Source organism: Triplophysa rosa, linkage group LG18, assembly GCF_024868665.1.
Source record: "Triplophysa rosa linkage group LG18, Trosa_1v2, whole genome shotgun sequence".
NCBI lineage: Eukaryota > Metazoa > Chordata > Actinopteri > Cypriniformes > Nemacheilidae > Triplophysa > Triplophysa rosa.
Genome location: NC_079907.1, coordinates 5,797,220 through 5,824,444, shown reverse-complemented (window position 1 = coordinate 5,824,444; position 27,225 = coordinate 5,797,220). Strand labels below are relative to the sequence as shown.

Here is a 27,225-nt window from a genome sequence, read left to right as displayed (position 1 = left end):
CTTTTTAAAAATCGACCATACGCTGAAATATCCATAGACAGGGGTAATACAAATGTTGAATTGAAATTTGTCTTAGACTGAATTAAGATTTATCTGAATACCACCTGAGAAAGCTAAATCGTTTGGACACGAGAGTAACTGGGCGAGAGTAAATCAGTGTTTTAAACAGGTGGTTGCTAATTGTCCTCCAACATTCAATGCAATCTTGGCACATGCTCAGCTGAACAGATCTTGTACATCATGGCCTATTGAAGATATAAGAGCAACTTGGCAGTCTCTGTAACACCTAAAACACCCAATCTGGCAAGTGTAAGCCTTCAAAATATTAAAAGAGATCTTGGTGTGATTTGGAAAAGCAACCAAAAGAATCTCATTGGACATTATTTATATAATCACAGATCTTTAACACATTAAGTTTCAAGAAGTTTTTCAACAATATCCAGTAAACTCACAAACTATATATAGCTTGTTGGAACACACAGTCGCACACACACACATACACCAGACCTCCCGCTGGTAGTCGCTTACCCTTCATGCTGGGCATCACTCTGCTGTGGTGGCTATGGGTGGGATGGCCGTCTGGCAGGCGGCACGGGGGCTCTCTCTGCCTGGCAACGGCCACTGCTATCCCCACAGGGGGTTGCCGCACCTCTCCCTCCCCCTGAGCCTCCCCTGATTCCTTCCCCACCCGCTCCGAGCGTTCGCTCTCCCCAGATGACGAGGATCTCCTGGGGGGCAGGGTCTGCTTCGCCTCCTGTAGAGCACAGCTCGAACTGTTTCCACTTTTTTCATTTCTCTCATTCCTCTCTCTTCTCTCCCCACTTACTGCCCTCTGCTTGAGGCAGCCCAGGCCACCAAATGGGCTCTTTTGAGAGAATAGCAATGGTTGCTGGGTGCTGTACTTCATCAGGCTCCTCATGGCATTGCTTTCAGGTCCTTGAGGGCCCAAAGTTGGGTCTTGTGGTGCTGTAAGAGGTTCCCCTTGAGAATTTCGTGAGCTAGCACCCGGAGAGTCTTCATCCGACCGAGTCCCCTGGTGTCCCCAGGAGGGATGAGTGTCAGTCTGATGCCCTCTGTATCTCTGCGACGCTGTTTCCATTTCCATCTTCCTCTTCTCTTGTGCACCGTTGCTAGTCTCCAGACCCTGTCCTCCAGTGCTAGCCCTGTTTCCGTGTTGCTGATGACGTATCCGAGCAACTCTCTGACCGTTTCTCTGAAGAGTGCACTCACTCTCAGCTCCATTTTTACTTTCAGACGATGCTCTGTTTGATGGACCTGAGTGGGAACAGTCCCGGAAAGGTGGGGTGCTGGCATATATGCTGCTCTTAGTTTGGTGGCCACCCTTCGTTCCTTGTGGCAGAGAGGGCCGGAAGGCATCAGATTCGCCACTGCTGTCCAAGCTACATGAACGAGCCGAGTGGGAATGCTGATTGTGACTGTGCTGAACCTCGTGTGTGCGGGAATGAGGGCCCTGGGGCCAGTCTGGGCCTTTGTCTGCCTTGCCATATGCGTGTTGCTCTTGGGAGGATTTTCTTTGGCAGCTACTTGGAGGCGGCAGTAAGGGAGGCGCAGGAGGAACTGCTCGACTCCTCTCTGGAGTTTTGGTTTCTTTCCCTGTACCTCCTCCAATCCCACCTCCCACACCTCGACAATGAGGGTTTCCCAGCTGAAACGGTCCACTGGTTTTGTCCCCCAATGGCCCCACTGAGGGAACAAAGGTGGGCCCTGTAACCTCTAAGTCCCTGCCTGCTCCGTGAGCCAGCCTCTTTTCCTGAGCAGTGGGCATGGTTAGTGGAGCAGGGGGTGGTGGGCAGAAGAGATCTGGATGGGAATGATGAGGATGGTGATGGTGTGGATGAGTTGGGTGCAGCCAGGACCCACCCACAGCAGAGCTTAGGCCCAGGGGAGGGGGCATTGAATAGGGTACTGGGTGGGCATGGCCCAGCATGGCACTGTGCCGAAGACAGTCTGGATGTGGCTCACTAATTCGCATCTCTCCGCTTACCCCCTCCTTACAACAGTGACCGTCTCCGCCTGGTTGCCGGCCAGTTCCCAGACCTGAGGCCCCCGGCCCCACACAACTGGGTAGAGAGCCCCTTGCTGTCGCCCCTTGGTCAGAACCGTTTTGGGTCTTCGTGCTAAGCAGGCAGGAGCTAAGGTGCTTGTGGTCGTTTTTGTGCCGGAAGTCCTCTTCTAGTCCTGGGTGTTGATGCGGATGGTGATGGTGGTGAAGGGTAGTTGGCCGAGGAGCATGGTGCTGGCGATCCTGCTTGGAATCTTGTTTACCCTTGTCTTTTTCTTTTCCTCCGGGTGCTAGTCTTCGCTCCACTACACCCGTGTCTTTGGAGCCCTTCTGGGATGCTGAACTCCCAGATTCCCTCTCTCTGCTGCAGGAATCTAGAGGGTGGGTGGGGGCCGTTCGAGATAGGGGTGGGAGGCTGTGATTGGCAGAGAGAAGGTGGGGCTGCGAGGGAAGACTTCGTAGAAATAAATCTTAAAGCAAGGAAAAAAACATTTAGGTTATTCTACTTGATGATGTAGGTACTGCATGTTGACTGTTTCATGTAGTTGAACCAAACTCACCTTTCTGAGTGTCATAGAAATGGTGTTGTCCATAGAGTACACTGCTGTTGCCATGGTGATCAAGGGGACTCATGGGTAGGAAGGTGGGGGCTAGACTCCCTGAAAAGCGGGGATACCCTGGGGCTGAGAGAGAGAGAATGGAAAAGGGAGAGGGAAACATTGTCAGGATAAACAAATGTAACAAAAGAAAGTGACAGTTTTGGCCTTTTGCTGAGCTTTGGCTGGACGCATGCTCATGAAGCCCTACAGCATGGCACAACCTTTCCCAGAAATCCCTGCACAAACAACTAAGTTCAGTTCTTTACTCAAAATCTATGAGTACCTCAACTAAACAACAGTTTTATAACTCCTGTTTTTTTATATATTTCAGTAAGGTTCCGCAGTACTGTTGGTCATACTTAGTGGTAGTGATTTAAAGAAAGCCCTAAATAAAGATCAAAGACTTCAATTTAAAAAAAAATACTTTCAGAGGTATAAACTATCAACAGAGGCACACACAAACACACATGCAATATGTTCTTTTAGAACTGCCTTGTACGCTGACTCCGTGGGTTCAGATGAAGAATAAATGTCCACTCTGCTTGACTCTGCATCTTCAAGGACATTCAACTGTGTCCTGGGATAGTCGAGGCTGCAGTGGCGTGTATTTATTTGTAAACTAAGCACATGACTGAAACCCAACCGCAGAGTAGCAGAGGTCAATGGCTAGGCAGACAAGGGTCATGCTCTTAAGCTGCGCACAACACACAGCTATTATACCCATCTGTGGTGTGTGTATGTGAGCAAGTTTCAAGAAGATTTTTTTCTCTGCCTAAGTATTCTTGTGTCTTCAGCCAATGTCAGTTCCTGTGTTCAGACATGTACTTGTTTTGAGACGTTTTGAGAGTGTTCTTGCACACTGTTTAATTGGTTGCAGTTAAAAGTTTAATGGTCTGGGGCCAAAGTAAACAGAAGTCCATAATGCTCATCCTCAGCATTCCACAGAGCTATTGTCCCAAAGCCTACAAAACACACACATATTGTCATGACGTCTGTTAGCCCTAACACAACACAGTGGAAAACTGTGGATGACGACAGACAGACAGACAGACATGTTTCTCCAAATTCAAAAATGCTCCTTTGTAACAACAATGCTGGCTTAGTGTTTGTTATTTGGATGAACTGGTGTCTTCCATAAGGTTTCTTAACTATCAAGATTCCTAACAGCAATATTTCACTGGTCTTAAAGCCTGGCCACTGTTTATATACTTAAAGGGATAGTTCACCCTAAAATTTAAATTCTTTCATCGTTTTCTCGCCCCCATGTCATCCCAAACCTGTATGACTTTTTTCTTCTGCAGAACATAAAAGAATATATTAAGAAAAATGTTGGTAACCAAACAACATCAGACCACATTGACTTCCATTGTATGGATGCAAAACCTCTGAGACATTTATCAAAATATCTTCTTTTGTGCTCCACAGAAGAAAGATTGGTATACAAGCTTTCAACAACATGAGGGTGAATACAGAATCTTGGTTGTTGGGTGAACTATCCCTTTAAAGGATGGAATTAAGTAAACACAGTCTCTCTGAACTTTAAGAACTGCATTAAGAAACATTAGAGGGCACAAACTGAATCTTTAGGTGATATCAATAAGGAGCGAGAGGGTAAAAGTGAGAAACACACATGTGTGATAGCGATGGAGCGTATCATTCGAGAGGCAGATTATGAGAGACAGACAGTAAATGTCTGCGTACGTACGTGTGAGTGTGTCTGAAAAAGAAAGCGAGAGAGAGGGTGAGAGAGACAAAGGATGAGGGAAGGAGCTCTCCCCCACTCTCTGCCTCTCCTACTAATTGACACCAGTGGAGCACCCTGCTGACAGTGACATCACAGGGGAGTCCAGATGTGTAATATCAGGCCTTCTGGCTGCACCTGTTTCCTACCGCCGCAGAATTCCAATTTCATCGACGCACACACTCGTGCAGATGCAAAAAGATGCACGCATTCACAGTGAACACACACTAACGCAAGAGGCAGCGAGAGAGGAAAAAACAAAGTCAGCACATAGTCATTTGTAAACATGCATACGTGTATGTGTGTGTGGAGAGGTGAAAAATGTATGGCAAGATGATGAAATCAGACGAGAAGAGACGAGGTAAGGTGATAGAAAAGGAGAGAGAAGATGAGAAAAGATGAGGTAGGAAGCAAAAGGAGACAAGGTGAGAGGAAGGGAGACGAGATGAGACAATTTGCACAATATTTCCTTCCACAATTAATTCAAAAGCCAGCAATTAAAGCAAAGCAAAACGGTGGACGAAACACAAGGTTTTACTGAGAACTCTGTCCCTGGACACCCCATACAACAATCAAACACACAAAGCGATAGAGCAAAAACCACTAAGTTCACATTCAGAATGAAAAGTGTATTCATCAAAAAGAAAAACGATAGAGCAACAGGTCTTAAGAGTGCCACACCAAACTGGATTCGAGGTAAGAAGCCAAGACACTGTTTTTGTTCAGTAAGATTGAGAAGTCGTGAGGACAGGTGGGGAATGTTGGACTGCATCCAAACAAAGTCAAAGAGAAGCTGCGGTTGTGTGTCTGTGTGTGAATGAGAGAAAGACCAAACGGAGCCACATAGACAACCTATTCAATCACACACAAACACACAAGCTTAACACCAATGTTTCCTTCTTACGTCTGTGAGAAATTACTTTCTTACTATCTAATTACTATCTACTATCTATCTCTTTCTAACCCATATGTACATCATTTCAAAGCATCAATACAAAAACAAATCATTTGTTTTGAATGGTACTAACGGCTCTAATCTTTAAGCAGTTTTGTGGTGTAATTCTAGACCAGCTCCATCAGCACCCCCGACACAATCATATAGCTTTACATTTAAGCCACAATACAACCTCAGATTACAGACCAGTTTGCATGACAAACTTAGTACAAACCCCACTGCACGTCCCACGTCCTACTGGAAGACAATGGACTCGCACAGAGAGAGAAGCACACTCTGTTTTAATAACATATAGACAATGATTCATGACGACACAAGAAAAGGGAGAGAGGGAGTCTTGCTTGCATCTCTGGCTTTATATCTGTTCATTACGATCCATTTTTTGTTACCTTTTATTCTTTATATCATACTGTACAGTCACAATATCAAATTTTTATTTGTCAAATATTGTGGCCAAAATAATTCAAAATAAAGAAATTATTGCAATATATACTGACGAAAAAAATAATTTAATATTTAATTTTGATCATTTGTTTTATTTAATTTTGATCTTTTTGACCAATGAAGTGATGGAGTAAGGTATGAAGAGAGAGAGTTTTTAACCACTGTTGGTCATTAGGCAAAAATGTTAAACAGGTGCAATACCAACAGTGAAATATTGACCTAATTATTTATCATAACTATAATACTAACATGATATCAACAATTACAATTAATAATATAATTTATTGTCAATTGCGTCGACCTCTACTACAATTTATAGTTTTATTTGTTAGCACCTGATTTGCTACATTTGCACTATTGACATTTTTATTGTACATATTTTGCACTGCTTTAGCAATAAAATTACAAATGTGTCATGCCAGTAAAGAACACAAAGCTATAGTTGAAATTAATATGGGAGTACAATATAAAAAGAAAACAGCGGCGAATTAAACGTGCCCATATAACTCTCTAATTGAAGCGAAGCGCCGGAATGAATCTGGCAGACGGAGGGAGGAGAGAACAGAACAGAGAGGGTGAAGAGAGGGAGGAGATCTTGTCAGCTCTGTTAATTGCGAGGTGTGCTGAATCAACGGCAGCAGAATGCGGCCACCGTGACGGCAAAAAAGAACAAAGCAATAAGCCATGAGAGGCTGCTTCGCTACGCACCGAAGAACACCCCTTATCTGCGCTAAAAATCACTGTACGCAAGGCCTCAAGTGCCTTATTGCTTTTATAAAATGCCTGCGAAAGCAATACGATATAAGACACTTGTGTTCAATAAAATGGATGTTTATTCAAAATAATAACAGGAACAATAATTTCAACATCGAGTAATATAGCAATGCAGCAACTTGGCACAGTGATATAGAATGTGCGGTCGGTCATCTAGTCAGGTGTAACCGAGTGGTAAAGCAGCCCAAGACCTTTTAAAGATATTTAAAGAGAATTCAACTAAGTTTTATGACTCCTTGACTACGCCACCCCAAAATTTTGGGGAATCAGACCCAATTAGGGCACACAGGTTCAATACCAGAGAGAAAATATTTAAGGCCAGAGACGTGGGTACTTTGTAGTCCATCGTCGGGCGACGACGCGTAATTGGGGGGTAGATTGTAGGTTAACGTGTGCCTAGATGGCCAGGTGATTCCACTCATTCTTAATTTGGAACTTTAGGGTATATAAGGGTGAGAGTTGTCCACCTGGACGTGCGTCATTGTTGATACCGCCCCTCGGTGACGTCATCTGCTGTCGCCGAAGGTAGGATACTGGTTGTTTTTGGTTTCGTGCTTTATGCGTGAAAATGTATATAATCTGTTATTAGGAAGCGCAGTATGTTTGCCCATTGGCCGAGTCCTGGCTGTCAATTTCTACTATTAACCTCAGACGTTACGCTGCTGCCGAAGTAACTGCCATGAATAGCGTGGGTTATAGCATCTGATTCGGTACGTATTAAGGGGTTGTGCTTTACTTTTATTGAAGCTTAACAACGGAGGTTGCATGTTTTTGTTATAATTTTGGGGTTATATTGAATGCTGCTATTATTATTTTTTTGTTTGTTTCTGTGTGTGTGAGGAATTTGGTTTGAGTACATTCTTTCTAGTGTTGTCATTGGTTAGCTAATCCATGCCTCTCCCCCCCCCCCAATTCACAATTCTCTTTCTTTTATAGTTGTGTGTTTTGTACCTGAGCAGTCCAAATTAGCAACGGTACTAAAAGTTATTGTTTAGATATTTAAATAATTAGGACTTAATAAAGATCTTCTATATTTGTACCCACGTCTCTGGCCTTAAATATTTTCTCTGTGGTATTGAACCTGTGTTGGGACCCTAATTGGGTCTGATTCCCCAAATTGTGGGGTGGTAGTCAAGGAGTCATAAAACTTGCTGCTGCCTGCTTTACCACTCGGCTACACAGGCAATAAAAAATATATACAGTATGTATACCATACATGTGTCCTATGGTGTGACACAGCAAAAATTTACAAAAGAAACTGTTAATAATTTATAATAAATATTTATACCACTAATATAAAAAGAATAAGAGAGATTTATATTCATTGTTAGTTTGTCACACCATAAGACACATTTACAGTTTATTTGTAATACTGTGTGTATGTGTATATACTGTATATATATATATATACTATGCATTGTATAGATATGTATATAAAGGAAAAAGATGGGTAAAGATAATGAGATAATGGGTTATCGATTATCAATAGTACGAGAAAGTAAGAAACATCAAAGGAGGAAGGGTTTGAAAAAGGGGCCAGACGGAGGTGAAGAATAAAGAGGGGTGAAAAAAGTAATATTGAGTAAGAGTGGTCTAGAACATCAAGGGGAGAGGGGTCGAGTATTAAAGGAGTGAGAGATAAAAGAAAGATCGAGAGCATATAAGAGACAGAGAGAGAGAGAGAGTGTGTGTCGGATGGCAAATCTGTTTGTTGGCTGGGCTCCAGACACTGGAGTTTGGCCAACTGGCAGCTTGCCGACTGGGGCTTCCTGGATTCAGTCCCTAAAAACAATCATTTGGACAAAGTGTGTGTGTGTGTGTGTGTGTGTGTGTGTGTGTGTGTGTGTGTGTGTGTGTGTGTGAGAGCACGAACATATATTTGAGCGGGTGTACACGAGCTACTGTAACCAATTATTTTCCTCTTACGCTCTCATTTATTATGAAATATACAAACTGTCTCCTTGTCTTTTCCCAGGCTAAACACAGTCTCTCCACACACACGCGCACACACGCACACACACACACACACACACACACACACACACACACGCACACACTAATAGTCACTTCATGCAACGTGCCAAGCCAAGCCTGGCTTCCTCCACCAGCTGGGACTTCAAAGGTGATCCCCTCTCTGTTTCTCTGAGCCAACTCTCTCTCTTTATGTCTCTCTCTCTAGCTCTCGCTCAGACCGAGCGCGCAGACCTACCTCCAACACTTACACGCATTCGGAGTATAAACTTGTAGTGCCTTCGCAGACTGACTTCTGTTCTACCTGCTCCAGGCGTTTTACATTAACACCCGACGAAACGCTCAGCTGTGTGCTTAATGTCTCACACAACACTTGTTTAGAGAATTTAGAGGGCGCAAATGCGTACGAGAGTGTGTATGTGAAAGGGAGAGAGATTGAGAGCGAGAATAAACATGAGCATCCTCCGGTCAGGCGCAATCAGAACCTGATGTTCCTTGGAGAGCTCACACAGATGGGGAAACAGGTGTCCAGTTTGCTTTCAACTTGTACACCCAAAGCATAACTCTAGTTTTACAGGAAATCATTAACAGAAAGACAAAGAAGAGCTTTACTTATATTAAACAACCTTAACACACACTGACAGGAATTAGAATTCAATTTTGTTACCAATGCCTTTATCTAAAGCCAGCTTATTTTGTGTGGGAAACGCACTGAAATTCAAGCTGTAGTTCATAACCGTTCTTGTATAACATGGGGAATAACATTAAACTTCATATCTTTCTTTTTGAAAAACACACAAAATCTCTCTCACATACACAGACAGTGCTGGCTAAGTTGTCTTTCACAGGGCGGTTGGATGCAGTTATCTGGCTATCAGTTAGTCTAAGCCAGCGTGCGCCTCATCGTTGCCCTATTTCTATGACTACAAACACCCATTTACGCGCACACACACCTGACCGGGGGAGATAAAGCAAGCACTGAAAAGTGGTCCCTGACCACAAACTGTTCATAGCCAAAAGAGGAGCCGTGGGGCCAACAGGCAGTGAGGACGCACACACACACACACACACACACACACACACACACACACACACACACACACACACACACCAACGCGCTCAACAGGTTCCGGAAGCTAGCACCTCCCTGTGGTGATGCTTCTAACCCTCTGCATCTCCCAGTTAAAACCGCATGCACGTACCCACAAAAATACACACACACAGATGCACACCCTGTGTGTGAGTGTCAGTTGTCTGGGCAGGAAGTAGACCGTTGCAGATGGGTTTAACCGTAAGGGTCACGAGACCTGTGGCTCTGGCTGAGGAAACCCCACATCATCCCCCGAAAAACAGAGGATTGCTAATGTTGAGCGTGCATGCGACCGCCAGACTACCCCGTGATATCCCATCACAAAGACATTCCATGTTTCCTTTTTTAGTTTGTAAGGTAATTTCCTAAATTTCCAACAGACATTACCGCACCACCCCTCATAAAGTTAATAAATATTAATTAACAATTTCCCGGACCACACAGGAGATCCTGCTGCATCCAATCAACTCAAGCTTTTCTCTCTTGTCCTCCCCCCTTCAGCCCCCGGCCTAATGGGTCAGGTGGGGCGTCACATCATCGGTTACTGGACCGTCTCCCGGGGAACGGGGTCGGGGTAATTGCATGGTTCGTTTTGATGACACGCTTTTTATGCAAATGAGGCGGGGAGCGCGGGGACATGGCTGGAGGGAAACGGAGCCGTCCAATCTGCTGCTTCGAGGGGGCTGAGCACAATTAAAGACTGATTTCGATAATGAGCTCTTATCATCACGATGGGGCCATTTGCATCATTATAGACACATTCTATTATTAATATTATTGTTATTATTATTTTTATAGTGACAATCAGGACCATCATCATTAAAGCTATGATTATTGTTATTGTTACAGAAATGTTGGTGGTTTGTGTAAAGCACAGTAGAGTTATCCGCTAGCTCGACTCTGTATTTCGCTCTCTCTCCGTCTCTCGTGCGCAGATTTGTTCAGTCATTCGGTTACAGTAGAGCTCAGTGCCAGCAGTAACACCACTGTGTTCACTGCCAACCACAATTACTGTTCCATTTTGCCAGCTGCCAAGAGCTTCGCAGATACAGAGCACTTAACCCGCACCGACACACACACACACACACACATACAGACACTTGTGAAAATACCGATACCAAGTGCTCAGCTATTTAGAAAGAATAGACTTGGACACACACACTTAGGACATAAACATTTATATAAAGATCTATAAACCTTCTGAAAACCTATTACACATTTATGTGCAGCCGATAGATTAAAATATAAGCACACAAGGTGAAAAACACAATCACGCTCGTATATAAAAGCCAGAAATGTGGGAAATGTAAACAGTGGAGTGACTGATGTGCAGTAGACTGAAGATATGAAAAACTCAGCACACCAATATAGCAAAGAACATTGCGTTGTGCGCATGTGCATGTTGGGGTATGACAAGTTACTTAAAGGATGCTGGGAATGTGGTATATAAAATGAAAATGACATTGTGTGGATGAAGGCACAGTATAGTCCAAAACACTTGAAAAGATGAATCCATCCGACCTTCTGTACATGGGAAAACAGGAATGAACACAATGAACACAGGAAGAAAGGACTCACCTTCATGTGAGTGGGCAAACCAGATCTGTGATGGGGCCGTGGAATGGGGTCCGGTCCGATAGGGCGGAGAAGAGGGGGATGATGGGGGTCCGGTGGGGTGGGAGGGAGGAGAACCCAAACTGCTGGCCAGAAATGTACCCATGAAGGAGGCAGGGGAGTTCCCTATAAGTCCACTGCCTGAGAAAAAGAAAACACTTTGGTTAAAAAAAAGGACAAATCATCAAAATTACCAAATGATTGAATTTTAAAAAATGATGAAGTGGATTCCAACAGTCAACTATTCTAAAGAGGGTTTGATCAATGCCTGTGATTTTGTACCCACAGTCATCACATCTCAAAAAATGATTCTGACAAAATTAGACAGAAATAGACTGCAATTGCAGGGAAAAGACTAAATGAATTATCAAAGCAGAATTATAAAACAGAGAGAAAGGGAGAGATACAGAATAAAAAAGTGGGGGCATGAGAAATGGAAGAGTGAAAAAAAGTTTTTGAACATCTAAGTGTGCAGCCTGTTCCTGACACGGCTCCCATAATTAAGTCTCTGTGATCTCTCTGGTGTAGTCTCTCAACCCTTCTTTCTCTCTCTCCACACACACTTTGCAACAAGACCTACAAAGGAGAATAAGTCACAGGCTGTATAAATACACCCTCATCCAAACAGTCATTAGTGTTCGATGCGGAGAAGAGGACAGCCCTCAAAAAAACAAACAAAAATTCAGCAAATATACATTCACCCTGACAAGAGTTAAAAAGTATTACGCATGCACGGTACATACATACAAACATATGGACCGTCATTAAATATCTGCACACGTCATTTACCAATTGTTTTCCCACCAACTAAAGAAACACAACAAATTTGCAACGCTCCAATAAATTTGATTAACCTGAATGCTACAGAGGAATGGCTTTAATAAACTTCAGTCACTATAATTTAAATATGAGGCATTCACCGAACACTATTTGCACATGGTGCGACACAGCATATAGAATAATCAAATCCGTCTATTAAACAGAGTTCAATAGACCGATTTGCGCTTAAGATGTCAAGGTAAAATTTACAAGATTAACAACACACTGTGAATTCTTTGCTGATGAAAAAAACACCACCCGCTGTTGTTAGTTTCGGCTCGTGCGGCTGCGGTTTCCTCTGTCTCCCCCGACAAAGACCCTGCCCTTGTGTCCCTGAAACAACCGCCAATTAAACATCGAGGTGAAGGCGAGTGTGGTTTCATTTCCTAAACTGATAAAAGTTAATTAACGTGGGTGAAAAGGATGAGGTTAAGGAATACGTTTATGGGTGTGAAATTACTAAATGACTGTTCTTACAAGATAAACAGAGCACCAGGCCACAACTCGAGCCCCGGGCTGAAACCCCAACTATGAGGAGGGCGGAAAAACGTTGAGAAACGGCAGAATTAAAGGTTTGAAAAGACGTTAGGCCGCCAGTGCCTGGGCGGATTCTGGTTTCCTTGGGATGACAACCGACGAGACGCTTAATCTTTCATCCACTCACTCGTTCCCCTTGGAGTGACGGATGAAAGTAGCCTTTCGCGCTATGAACAGTTTCTTCTATCATGGAACGGTACAATTCAAACCACAGTGTAATAATTCCCACAGTGTTATTCCTAGCACACATTACTACTGTCGTTCCTCCCTAGTGTCCCTGCCACCTTCCCACGGGCTCCAACACTGAAATAAAAGTCCTGTTTTCTTTAAAAGCACTGAAGTCACTACTCGGTGATGCATTGTGGGTGTGGTCTTCCCAATTCTGAACCCATATATTTAAACAAATGTGTTTTTTCCACAGAGCAAAAAAAGTTGGATGCTAGTTTATTGCACACAAAGTGAACAATATAACTGGTGTCAAGCAATGAAATCTGCAACTTCTTGTGGTTAAAATCTAACAAAAATGTATTGTTGAGCAAGTGAAGATAAGCATGTAAAGTAACGTGCAATTTAAGTTTCAAACAGAGATGGCGACACAGAAAGAAAAGTTACACATTTTAGCTTTAAAGGGGTAGTTCACACAAAAACATTTGTTTCCTTTTAACCGTTGATTCACCATCATGTCATTCAAAACATGCAAGTGACTCTCTCTTCTATGAAACACAAAAGAAGATATTTTGAGAAATGTCTTGGGGTCGTTTTGTCCATACAATGAAAGTCAATGGGGGGCAATGTTGTTTGGTTACCAACATTCTTCAAAATATCGTTTTTTGTGTTCTGCGGTAGAAAGAAAGTCTTATAGGTTTGGAATGATACTGTATGAGCGAGGGTAAATGATAAAATCATTTTCATTTTGAGTGAACAGACAGAACTATACACTTGTTTTGGTTTCCAAAAAATATTTCCACACATTAATTCAATTTACTATTGTGCAATCACCAAATTCAGATTTACTTAAAAACAGAGAACTGCAGTTGATCACTTCACATGCCCATCATGCGCTCTCTCACAGTCCAAGAGGGCGGCTCTTGGCCGAAACGAGCTGCGAAGTGAACCAGACTACGCCGCAAGTCAAAAGTCTGGCTACGATATCCAGCCATACACAGCCTTCTCCTCAAAAGCACATAAAAGCCCTCTCTCCTCCTCTACGCCCTCCGCCAACTTCCCTTTAATGAAACGTTTCCTCTTGTTTGCTTTTCTTTATTGACTTTTTTCTCTCTTTCTTCCTCCGTCTCGAGCGCGCCGGTGGGCCGAGCATCAGCTGCAAAGGGTGAAATGATTGCCTGCGCTCGCCCTACCGAGCTCCCCTCCCTCCACCATCTCTAATAAACCAAACTGGAGAAATGAAACGCTGTTGATCCTGGAAAGAAGTGATGAGGTTAGGAAAGGAAAGGGTGGCAGGAGGTCTAGAGACTTTCCCCACAAAAAGACACGCAGGTGCCAAGGAAAGCTAACGGTTAGTGCATGCCGTGGGGCGACACTCTGAAACCGGGGAAGCCCAGTCGCTATGAAGAAGTCATTACGTGCGATATAAAAAATGATGCGGTCTCGTCAGACGGATCCCCAAAGGGAACGTGTTTATTTATGTCCACGGCGGGAAACACGTCTGAACGGGAGAGAGAGTGACTCTTGTGCAAGCGCTTAAGGAAATCGGGTCATGTGCATACTAATCGCCCGGTTTCAGGCTCAGAGCGACATTAATCCAATTAAGGAATTAATAGGAAGAATCCAGAAGAGTGGGAGTCCCGAGTGTGTTTGCCACACGTGCGCAAACACACTCTCACGGAACTGCCAATTGCACAAGTGCATGTTCAGCCTTGTCATCAGATGAGAGTCCCCCAGCGCTGCACTTCATCTGAACGCATGTGAATAAAAGAGACAGACAGAGGGGTTTAAGGGGGAAGAAAGTCACGTCAGAGGTTTGGATTATGTGTTACTTGTTTAATTTCAGTCTTACAGAGGTCCAAATGAAGTGCAATCCATCAGCACCAAGAACAGCTCTGGGTTCTAATGGGTCTGTGTGTGTGTACATTAGAACAGATGTCTCTCTATCGCTCTCTCTCTCTCTCGCCACCGGAGGATGTTTATGTCTGCCAGCACTGAGTACTCGGTTCCACAGACAGAGATAACACAAGTGCTCCTCCAGCCACAGCGGAGAAAGAAACAGTAACACGAACAGATAGAGAGAAACATAGTGTGTGTGTGTGTGTGTGTGTTTGCTTTGGCCAGTCAGTGAAGGGTTAGTTCACCCAAAATGAAAATTCTGTCATCATTTACTCACCCTCATGTCATTCCAAACCTGTATGCCTTTCTTTCTTCTGCAGAACACAAAGGAAGATACTTTGAAGAACGTTGGTCATCAAACACTGCATTGACTTCCAATGTATGGACACAAAACCACTGTGACATTTCTCAAGATATCTTCTTTCGTGTTCCACATACAAAAAACTGATTCTGAACCTACATGAGGGTAAAAAATGATGACAGAATCTTTATTTTTAAGTAAATTATCCCTTGAGGGGGCTGCACCTACGAGAATGAAAAAAGAGGGCGTGGTTTAGAATACATTCTTCTGATTGGTCAAAATGTTTAGGGTCAAATGTCCCAAGCAAAGCATTTCCTGGCTGTTCATATCCAATATTTCATGTCCGCTGTTGCACATCCAGCCCACCATTCTTGCAAAATAAACCTCAAAAGGATAAGAAGCGTACATTATTTCTTACTAAATATTACTCCCATTTACACGGCTGCATCAACATACAGTATGTGAGAAACATGAACAAACAGTAAGTAGACTTCACTACAAAGTGAAAAAATGACAAATTCAAAAGTCCATCTTTCATCACACCATGCGTTCCCACACACACAAACACACATTACAGCAACATCAGCACGAGAGCTGGAATATGTCATAGATCACGGCGCGAGTGGAGGATGGGCGTGAGAGACTTCATATTAGGGGTTTCATCAGGGGAGTAGTTCCTGCATATGTGTGTGTGAGTCTGAGACTGTTTACACAGCTGGGTGCCACGCTCTCGCACAACTCCACGTCTCGCTGTCCCCCAAAACATGTGCCACTCCAAGAGCAGAAAACCCCAATATTTTCTCTCTTCATAGTCATAATAAATAGCCTTTGGGAGGGAAAAGGGGGAGCTGCAGAAACAGCACACTCTTCTCACTGCGTGTTTGTTTTGCGTCTCAGCGCCGTGAGTCAGAGTAAAAACGCCCTTTTGGGATTCTGCCGTACGAGAGGATATTTTCGAAGCCTCACGGTTTTGGCCCGATCCACCGTGTCAGTGAGTCTAAACCAACACGGGACTATTTAGGGTAATCCACATGTAAAAGTAGCATTAGTCATTAATCATTTCTGTTTCCAAACACGCAGAAACGGCAGAGACAGGAAGGATTTAAATGAACGTGGCATTGAATGTGCAACGCCGCTCCCGCTGGAGGTCTGTCCCCTGGTTGCGCTCTAAAATTACATTCGTCAGCGTGCCGTTGGAAGGGTTTTTGGCCAGGTGTTACAAGTGCGGCGTGTGTAAAATGAGCCTGGATTTCTGAAGAGTTTAACACATCCCAAATTGTTTTTCTGTTCTAGACTGAGCCTTAAAGGGATATGTCTATATTGTATATTGTGTTTTTGCTGTTTTTTACATTGCCTATTTCTATATTATTGTATATTATTTTATTATTTTTATCATCTGTGTTCTGTCCTGTTGCTGTCTTTCTGTTGCACTGTGGAGCTTCTGTTACTATAACAAATTCCTCGTATGTGGAAACATACTTGGCCAATAAAGCTCATTCTATTCTATTCTATTCTATTCTATATGTCACCCAAAATTGAACATTCGGTTATCATGTATTCACCCTCACTCAGTCACCATTTACTTTCATTGTATGCAAAAGCAAAGAATCAACATACTCAAAAATGTTGGTTCTACCAAAAAAATAGTCATATGTGTTCGGAAGGAAAATGAAACGAGGCAAGTAATGGCTAATTTGTATGAATTCATACGATGTGAATTGTACGAAAACATACGATAACTAGAAATGAGCATAGATCGTACAAATTCATATAAATCAGTCACCTTGTAACATAGTAAAGAATTTCTACGAGATTGTGTTGAACTATTGCTTTGAAGTCTATATGACATTTAAGTTACAATTATTAACATAGGACATCTGTAGTTATTAAATCTGGGAGTGTCTATTGCCTAAAAGTGGGCATTACAGAAGGTCATGTGTTCTGAATACACATATACCTATGTGATTAAATATATCAACAAAGACAGAAATGACTTCAATGAAGACAAGCTACACACTCCTCATAAAAAAGGTGCTTCAATAGGTTCTTTGATGCCCTAGAAGAACTTTTTGGTTCTATAAAGAACCTTTAACATCTGAAGAACCTTTCTGTTTCACAAAAGGTTCTTTGTGGCGAAAAAAGGTTCTTCAGATTATAAAAAAAGATGGTTCTTTAAAGAAACTTTGACTGACTGGTTCTTTGTGGAACCAAAAATGGTTCTTCTATGGCATAGCTCTGAAGAACCTTTTAAGCACCTTTATTTTTAAGAGTGCACGTTCTGACAGGAAGTACAAATCCCCTCAAACCTACAAGAGATGCCACACATTTCTACTGCTTTATACAATTTGGAACATGACACGTAAAACAGACAGTAAATAAAAATAAGGACCAAATCTTAAAAGCTGCTGTAAATGAGCTGCTGTAAAGGAATTTCCTCTCAAATTGTCACTTTGCCAACATATTACCAGTTTAGAATTCGATTTTTTTGGGATTGGACATATCCAATTGTGACAAACTTGTGTTTGTATGGACGGCACACCCCCTTTTTTTGCAGAAATTTAAAACAGCAATAAAAGAATCACACAGAAGAAAACCAAAGGCCCAAAGATCTATACCCGATGTCCGACAGCCAGGTCTTTGGCTCGGCGTGTTTGTGTAGGCACGGACGGCACAGCTGACGGGAACAATGGAGCATCGTTTGCTGGACAGTAAAAGTGCATCGTGCATGTAAAGAAATAGAACAGCACACCACCCAAAGAGAAAAAGAAAACAATGACGGATAGTCTGAAAGCAGCACCATGAAGTGAAGTGAGAAATGCTCATTTTTTTTAAAACAAAGATTTAGCCATTAAACACACTCTATGCCAGTATGTGACGCAGCTACACATCACTGCATGTAGAAACATGTACAAAGGCTATTTTTAATCCAACATGTCGCATTCTTAATATTGATGGAAGGGGCTTCAACAGTCTGCTTCTAAAGTCAGTTTTTTTCTTTACTACGGCAATAGTTTGAAAATAATTGTAAATGTTTATAAGCTAGCAAAACAGAATTTTTCCAGTTTAATGGCTCAGACATTGGAAGGTAACTCTATCGCCCTCTCGAGAACTGAGGTTTGTTAACGCCACAGTGCCGCAAGAAAGCATGTACGACAAGGCTGGATTTGTGCCTGCGTACTTTCATAGACTACATTTCTAAAGACCACAAGCTAAACGCATTAGTTAGCTGGCACGGCCACAATACACTGGTGGAATTAAAAGGTTGTCTCTCCGTTTTTAAAAATTAGCGGGTGCTTTTCATCACCTCCAGATGATTCAGACTACATATAATTTTGGTTTGGAAAGTGGCAGGACTTGTCCAACCACATTTCCAAATCCGACAAATAGCAGTTCTGTCTCCATTGCGGATCAATTAAAAGCATTTCTGCCAGTCTGCGCTCACGTAGGTTTCACTTTAAATCACAGACACGTTTTCAACCCCCTTATTAAGAACCATAATGAATTCAAACAGGAGCTGTCAATCAAAGAAAAAACACCCAGGCTAATGCAAAAATCTAAATGCGTATATACTGAGTGTGTGTGTAGGAGCGTTTATGGGAGAAAAAAGAGTGATGAGAGTCAATCATAGCAGACTAAACAATAGCGGTGATGAGCAGACACACACACACACTTTATGACACAACACACACACTGCTCCCCGCTGGCACTGCCGCCCCTCCATTTCCATGTATGAATGTTTGAATCAACCCCCTGTGTGTGTGAAAACAGCCCTCTATGATCAGCAGGTCTCTAAAATCACTCCACCTTTAGAACAAAACAGAGAGAGGGAATAAACACAGTAGTGAGAGATCACACAGAAGAACTAGACACACACACAGCACTTCACAACGCAAATACAGCAGTCTGGGTCAACTCAGGGTTCACAGATGGGCAACTGTTCACGCACGCACGCACGCCAAACCTGTATGACTTTCTTTCTTCTGCAGAACACAAAAGAAGATATTTTGAAGAGCGTAACCAAACAACATTGGACCTTATTGACTTCCATTGTGTGGACGCAAAACCACTTTTCTGGACATTTCTCAAAACATCTACTTTTGTGTTGGAATATGTAATATACGGGTTTTGAATGCCATGAGGGTAAATCTTAAAAACCCTTTAAGAAGTGTTATTGTAAAACATTGTGATTTTAATACAAAGGTTATGGGTTTGATCTTCAGGGAACACACATAGGCTTACTGAGAAAAAAGTGGCTTTGGAGAGCACAAATGTGATGCAAGTTTCTTCCCATTCTTTCTACTACTTTGCATTATACTATTGCTCTATTTGAATATTTTGTTTCTCCGTTTTTGTCTGACACATCAATCCCATCATAAGTAGCTGTGTCATCTCTGATACCTAGACAGATCACAGGAGTACTTTCCCATCACTCTCCATCCGCACCATCCAAGACTTTAATGAGGAAACTCCGCTCTCATTCTCGGGATACGCATCTCGTCGTCCCCATCACTCCGCCGTGCCATCTCACCAAACAGCAGCGACGGTCGTATTGTCATTTTTTCTCTCTCCCTACCTCATTAAATCTCCCTTCCTCCCTTTGCCGCTACCCGCGGCTCCTCTCCTGCTAAAAATGCTGCACTAGTGCCTAGCGCTCTACGCTCCAGCGCTTACGGTAAACTCGCACACACTCTCGCACCCTCGCAGACATATGGATGCTGTCAGCCTGCCTCGGCTAGGCTAATTACATGCAACAAGCAAAGCCACCATTTGTTCCAAACAGGGAACGATTCAATTGTCTGCTACGAGCATTTGTTTTCATGCTAATCGGCCTGTTGTCACGAGAGCACTTTGGCTTAGGGGCCGAATATCATTCCACGTCCCCCTAAACCACCCTCTCTCCCGTTCACTCTCAGTGTCGGCATGGGAGACGTGAAGGATGAAGCTAGTGAATATCAGATGGCGCTCCGGTATTAACTAATGACAGGCTGCTGTCCAAAACCAGGGGCTCAGCGAGAGCCTCATTCCGACCCAAGGGGCCGAGAGCAGAGAAACCGTGCTTTCTGGATTGACCCATAACTCTAGAGGACGAAGCTTAATGGATGTCAGAGGGCTACTAGACAGACCAACAGGGTTCTGGACGGGTGACTAAAAGACGTTTTGTGCATTTTCCAATCAGAAAAGACCTGCTAACAACAGCGCTATGGCATTCCCACTACAGGAGTCCTGGAATCCCAGTACGGGATTTCTAATGTAAAGACCAGCAAGTGCCTCTCCGTCTCTCATTCTCCCAGCATTTTCTCTCTCCGCTCCAAGCTGCTTGTTTTGATTCCAGTTCTTATTTTTCCATTGGCACTGTACAGAGAAAATCATATTCCCTTTCCCACTGGGCTCATGCAGTTGCACTGATATGGAAAATTATTTCAGAGGCAGCCTGAACCGTAAACGCTATTTTTTTCCTTCTCTTTTTTCCCCCTCTCACACCCTCGTTTTTCCTCTCTCTTTCGTCATTACTTTCATTCTCGGTAGGGAGGATATACTCCAAGGCCTTGAGAGCGCACTCGGCAAGGGCGATCCGGCGGCTCTGTCCGTTCCACAAAGAACGAGAGGTGAGAAATCCATTTAGCATGTACAATACACCTGAATCACACCAGGTGCGTGCTTTTAAATCGACCGGCTCCGCTCACGCTCCTCTATTCAGCGCATTCATAAGGCCAGAGTCGGTCTCGCCGTGCCTCTCTTTGCTGGATTATGTTTTATATCATCCACACCGCTGGTGGAGAGTTTGAACTGCTGTAAGCAGAGATTCTATGGCAGGTCAGAGCCGCCTCCCGTGGGCAGTCAGACTCCGGCTCGGAGACGAGACAGGAGGAAGAAAGCCGCTCTATTTCACGGGTGGAAATTCACAAGGCATCCAGCGAGACTGGAAAACAGGCCCAGTATGAGACTTATTCCTGTAATAGATGACTAATGCATTTGCTTATCCTCACGCCACTGTGTGTTTGCACATGTTGGCAGGTTTCTCTTTGGTTTTAGCCCAAGTGCACGTGTGCATTAAATTCCTCCCTCTGGATTTATGAGCATCTTTGCACCCTGTGAAATAACCCCCACCTATAGGAAGATAACAGATCAGATCTCTTTAATCTCTCGATTGTTTTTCCTAGACTATGACAGGATTAACATGAATGGAGTCTCAATTTATAATGTCATTTTAATGTTGACAATTATCATTTTCTTTAACAAAGGATTTTTAGGAACATCTAAGACTATGTTAAATTTTAAAACAACTGAGAACTCAGTCGAGTTTCCAGGATTGTCTTCTCTAAAGATGCACAAATACTAACTGAGACATCACATAGATACCCACATTATCCCACTTTGCCTGTCGTATCTGAAGAGTCCTGGGATCAGGTGGCTGGGTGGTCTGGCCGGGGAAGCTGGGACTTTGGGACGGGCTAGACTGTCAGCTGGGTGGGCTCCCAGCATGAAGCCTCAGGGGCCACTCAGACAGTACACACGCACACACGCACGCACACACACAGAATGTCCAAAGCACAGGACTTAATTCTCCCTTAGGAACAACATGTTTTAACAGCAAGGACAAACTCTATCTAAACAAAAAGAGAGAGAAAATAAGACCGACTGGAGGGAAGGAATACAATGAGAACGTGTACAATAGAAATGTGCTGGCAAGTTACAGTCAGAGAACAGTTTATCTATTTATCTTGATCTCCCTTGCATTCATATTTCCAGATCCTGTCTGTTTCATTATCATTTCAATCTTTCATTTCTTCTTTCCCAGCAGCTCTTGCCCTTGCCATCAGGCTGAATCTCACACGCTGCATATCATCATTGTTTTAATCAATGTCCAACCTGATTATTTTCAACGTCTCTGTTTGTTTCCTTCACCAGCCCCACCAAGAGCATTCGGTGCACATGGCCATGCCTCCTTACTTAATGCTCAATGGTGTGAAGATTTCATAACATTAACTACTTATAAAATACAAATCCCAATCCAAAATATGCCAAAAAATTACACGTTGACTTTTTATGCAGTACTGCTCTGAGGAAGACACGAATAATTGAATTTACACAAATTATCCCATTCGGTAGTTTTCTCTTGGATCTTAATTTTAAATGCGGCAACTCTTGAGCATTTTGTTACTTGATTACAAACAAAAAAATGAACGATCTCTTATTTTGAACTATTAAAAGGGTATACAAACTTGCGCAAAAGCGTCTGTATAGAATGAGACATGTGACCAGTATGGAGACATGGTAATATGGAGACAAGGAATGATTTATACAACTAATAAAAAAAATCATTTTAATCAAAGCAGAGGTCTATGAAGTAATATTTCATCATAGTTTCCCAGGCCTCCTTTCTCTGACCCTGAGCCACGTCATCACTCCAGAGGCCTTTCTGCAAGTCTGCAGCCTCACAGAGGAACCAAAGATCCCACTGACAACTCACTGAGAAGTCATTCCTACCCTTGACTCACAAGACCTTCCCAAACTTTCCATTAAGCTGTAAAGAATAAAGCAGGTCAAAAGAATCTTGAGGGAGGTTTAAACTCCTGACAAATCACCAGCCGTCAATATTTGCTCAAGCACCAAAAAAATCCATGTCATAGCTTTCGAGCAGATGTAAAATCGCACAGTCGCTTCCAAAGACCCGAACATCAAGTTAATGAAAAACCCGCCGCCATCGTATCGAGAAGTAAACAGGACATGAGACGTCTCGAGATGTACCGAGAGAGTTTTGTCACACTAATGACCAATTCCCACCATTAACAATGTCCTAACATTTACACAACTTTGAAGAGCAAGCCAAATCAGCTTTGGACTGACAGCAAACATTTACATGCCCTGTGCTGGTATCAAGACCCCTGCTTTCTCAGGGCTGCCCTCCCACTCCTGTGAATGAGAAGATCCAGAGCAGTCCCGCAGACAGAAGACAGAGCCGACCGCGACTGTGTCTGCTCAAACGCGGTCCTCCCCGGGGGCGAGCTCGGATTGAAAGCAGAGCTAAGAAGATAAGTCCGCAGGCCGCGCCGGCCAAGGACTTTCCGCCCCGTGGTGCAAGGCCTGGTGTTGGCGTTTACTCTGGGGGAGGTGAGGGATGATTCTTTCGGGCCTGGAGAAAGAAACATAGACAGGAAACGGGACAGAGGAAGAGTGAGGGAGGGTGAGAACAAAAAGAGAGGAAGGGAGTAAAGGTGACCTGTGGGCATAGATGACCAGGTGCAGGGACAGAGCATTGGCATCTGTGTGTTTGTGGCATGTAAACGTGAAAGTTCTTGTAGCTTTTTTGTTTGCATGTATTTGTATGTGCCCGTAAGTAAGAAAAAACAATTAATTCGATACTTTCAATCTTTTTGTTTCTCCAGGATGCCAATGGAATCACATGCAGACTTTGCTTAAGTCTCACAGTTCAAATGTATCAAATGGGCTCACATGTATCTCTAGAGTTTCAGAGGCGTTTTCGATGTCACAAACTGTGCTTAGAGACAGAGATTCAAATTTCTTATCAAATTCAAACAGATGATCTGAGCTATGCTATTTGTTTCTTTTTTACTGTGTCACCAATTGTCTGATTGATGGCTATTCATGTTTTAGCCTCACGATTATGGGAAGTTATTTTAGGAAGTTGATTTTTAAAGGAACAGTTCACAAAAAATGTTTCATCATTTACTCTCCCTCAAGTCATTCCAAACCTGTGTGACTTTCTTTCTTCTGCAGAACACAAATGAAGATATTTTGAAGATTGTTGGTAACAACATTGGTGCCCTTTGACTTCCATGGACACAAAACCACTTCAGACATTTCTCAAAATATGCTCTTTTGTGTTTCACAGTTGAAAGGGTCATAAACAGGGTTTGAACAACACGATGCATCATATTTTTTACAGAATCTTTCTTTTTGGGTGAACTATATCTTTAACAATTTTGGGAAAACATATTAAGTTGATACTTAAAAGCAACAGAACTTAAGAAGAAAAGTCTCATAACGCACGGAAAGAGCAACTTCTGATCACGAAAATGTTCCTGTGTTGGTGTTTGACAGCAGGTGTGTGTGGAAGCCAGGTTAAACATATGCAGATGAAAAGGTCAATGTGTTTCTTCAGGTTGATAGAGACCAGTCATATTATCTTTCTCTCGTCCCCCCATTTCTGACAGTGAACCAACCCAGAGATTCTTTCATGTCATTCCAGCCACTGGACTCTACCAGTCAGGGGGCGAAAAGGGGGTTTGGATGCTGGTAAAGCATTACCAGAGACACATGAATCTACCTCGCACTAAAGTTGAATTACGCCTTCCATCACACAGCCGCATTCATCCGTGACATATTGATGTCTGCTGGACATCTGGTGAAATAAAGCAGCAAGCCTTCCCAGCTGGGGGGGGGGTAAAATTAGGGAGCACTTCCTGTAATCTGTACGCTCGCAGCAAAGGTCATCTTCACAGGAGAGCGCGCACAGACGGAGGCGTCATTTGACCCCGTGATGTCAGCGTTGGAGAGATGTCAGCCAATGGCTGCACAGCTGACTGGGTTCAAAGTTGGCAGCTGATCAGGTCAGAAAGATGTGGAAGAACTGAGCTACGACACCAGAAGGAAACGTAATGGCTCAGAGGTTGATCTTTAATAACTCAGTCAAAGACATAATAGAGTTCTCACTTATAATTAAATTAAGAATCAACCTTTTAATTAACTTTTTCATTTGCGCGTGTTTAACCTGCGTGGTTTCCACAGACACACCTGCTCTCAGACACGAAGCAAAAGAAAATTGTATCGTTTAGAGACTGCTCTTTCATTGCTCATGAGACAATTTGAAGATTGCATATAACATTGTGATGATTCTCCAAAAAATGCTCAGGAGAATTACAAACAAAAACAAATGCGCTGCTGAGATAAAGAAAAAAGCTTTAAAATAGTGTATTCAAAAGCATTGTATGAAATGTTTTTGTTCATACAGCAATTTCTAATATTTGATTGTAAATTTTGGAATCATTACAAGCTTCCAAACTGTGCACACAAAAAAATCTAAAACTCCATATAACTCCATATTTTTCCACAAAAAAAACTGAATCACAACGCTCCTGGAAGTCTCAATTTGCTCTCCATTTATTCTTACAGCTGTCTTGGAGAATCAGATGAGATATTAAAAAGATCTCATTTATCATTTTCCTTCCTACACGACTGACTGTTCAGACATCAGTCATTTAAAAGGAACAAAGTGGGAGTTTTGAGAAAAGACTCATATTTTGAAATGACTGGATTCAGTTAAATCGTACCGTTCAAGCTATCTGAACTGATCGAAACCAATGAAAGTACAATCCCAGGCCACGCACACACGCAAACAAACTCTCACCGTGTTCAGACGTGATGGGGACTGTGCTCTGCATATTCGATCCCCAGCCGATCTGGAATCAATAAGTGCCAGCGTTGTATTGTCACAAATGCCAATTATCAGGGTCTCTACAAATGCTGACTTGTTCATACAACTCTCTCTCTCGCTCGCTGTCTTCGCACACAGCCATGCAACGCACACACGATACCTGTGCCGCATGCTTGCGAGGTAAATAAATCATTCGAAATAAAGTGGAAGGACTTGAGCTGGTTGCTGTAATGAAGAGAAAGCACTTTCATATTTCACAGGAAGAAAATCTCCTTTATAAAAAGTCAGTTGAGAGAACACAATAAAAATTGGCATGTGCCTTTATGAGCTTTCCCTCGTGAAACATGACCAATGCTGTGTGTGTGTGTGTGTTGCAGGCAGACAGTGTGTTGCGCTCAAATCAGCACCTTCCTCCAGAGTTCAACTTTTTAACAGGTTGAGCTCCGCAGCCACCCAGAGACTTGGCAGCATGCTGCGTGCCGGCAATGTGTGTGTTCGGAGTCAGAGCTTAGTCCCTGCGTTGAGATGTTTTGACATCGAGCAACAACACAAGTGACGGGCATTTACACACACATACACACAGGAAGCCTGATCTCATATGCTCATACACACACTTAACGCAACCGACTTGTTAACGCTGGACTGAATTCCCATTAACACCAACGAATCCCTCTGTTAAACGTAATTAAGAACTCATTCGCTGGAATCGAAACAAAAAAGTGTTGAAAGACATTAACCCAGAACAAACGACTATGAATATGAAATATGTGACATAAAAACGATGTCCAAATATTGTCACTGCGACATCAAAAGCCTCACGCGGGGCGTTACAACAGTCTGGGTGCGATAAAAGGGCTGGTTCGGCTCCAGCGCGGTTCAGATCTGTGTAATGTTTGTTATGTGAAGCTATTTTAAAGGATGAGCTGCGGTATCAGCACGCTGCAGGTTCGGAGCGTGTTGATCTGGCCGGGTTGGTTCTGGCCCGTCACCCTGAACGCTCAGCTAGATCATTAACTCATATCTGCATGGGACAACGTGTGTTTTAGAAGCATGCTGTACTCACTATATGGACAAGTTAAACGCGGTACTTCCTCACACACAAAGGATTCCTGTGTTAGGAATGTTTATTCAGGGCTGACCGTGTGCTGTGCTCTCTGATAAGGGAGCAGTTAAGTCAACAGTGGACAGCGGGTCTGCCATGAGCATGTTAGCCGCAGTTTGTTCAACAATCTGTTTACAGTAAACACTTTGACCGCAAGTCTGACCCGCTCACACCTTGCAACCTACAGCGCCCTCTGGCAGAGTGTCGCCCCCTACTGATAACAGCCAGGCTTTGCATGCCTAAATGACGGGAAAATTTCATTTCCTAGAAACCTGATATACACTACCAGTCAACATTTTGGACATTTCTTTTGATGTAATGGTTGAATTTACTAATTTAATGGATAAGCCAATCACTGGATAGAAAGAAAAGCATAAGATTCTTAAAAAAAGCATATCAGGTGAATTCCTCAAAAGTAGAAGAGAGAATAAAAAGTGCTACAGAGCTCTAATTTAGGAAAAGATTCGCTATTTCGAAGAATCTAAAATGTAAAATTTGTTTGGACACTGCATACTATATTCAATTTTTTATTTACTCATTTATTATATACATTTATTCCGTAAAACAATATTAAAACACTTTCATCAAAAACAATGAACACATGAGGAACATGAATACAAAGTCATGTGTGGATAGAAAAATTACGCCTTCTACAATTCCAAAATTTTTGCACATAATATGAATTAATAATGAATAGGTGTCCATATTTTTGTCTGGTCTGTATAACTATGCATGAAATTAAATAACTAATAAAAAACAAGGCAAGTTCAGTTTACACCATCACTTATGTTTGCT

At 42.8% G+C, this 27,225-nt stretch overlaps 1 protein-coding gene across 4 annotated transcripts in view; it reads right to left on the bottom strand.

Moving 5' to 3' along the window:
* The window catches only part of bahcc1b (BAH domain and coiled-coil containing 1b), a 91,129-nt gene that overhangs the window by 32,218 nt on the left and 31,686 nt on the right, over positions 1-27,225 (bottom strand). For all 4 annotated transcript variants that reach the window (XM_057357795.1, XM_057357796.1, XM_057357794.1 and 1 more), the window contains exons 3-5: positions 11,176-11,352; positions 2,584-2,706; positions 529-2,493 (exon numbers count right to left, since the gene is read on the bottom strand). In XM_057357795.1, coding sequence (XP_057213778.1) covers positions 529-2,493; positions 2,584-2,706; positions 11,176-11,352 — 2,265 coding nt within the window. The remainder of the gene's footprint in view (positions 1-528; positions 2,494-2,583; positions 2,707-11,175; positions 11,353-27,225) is intronic.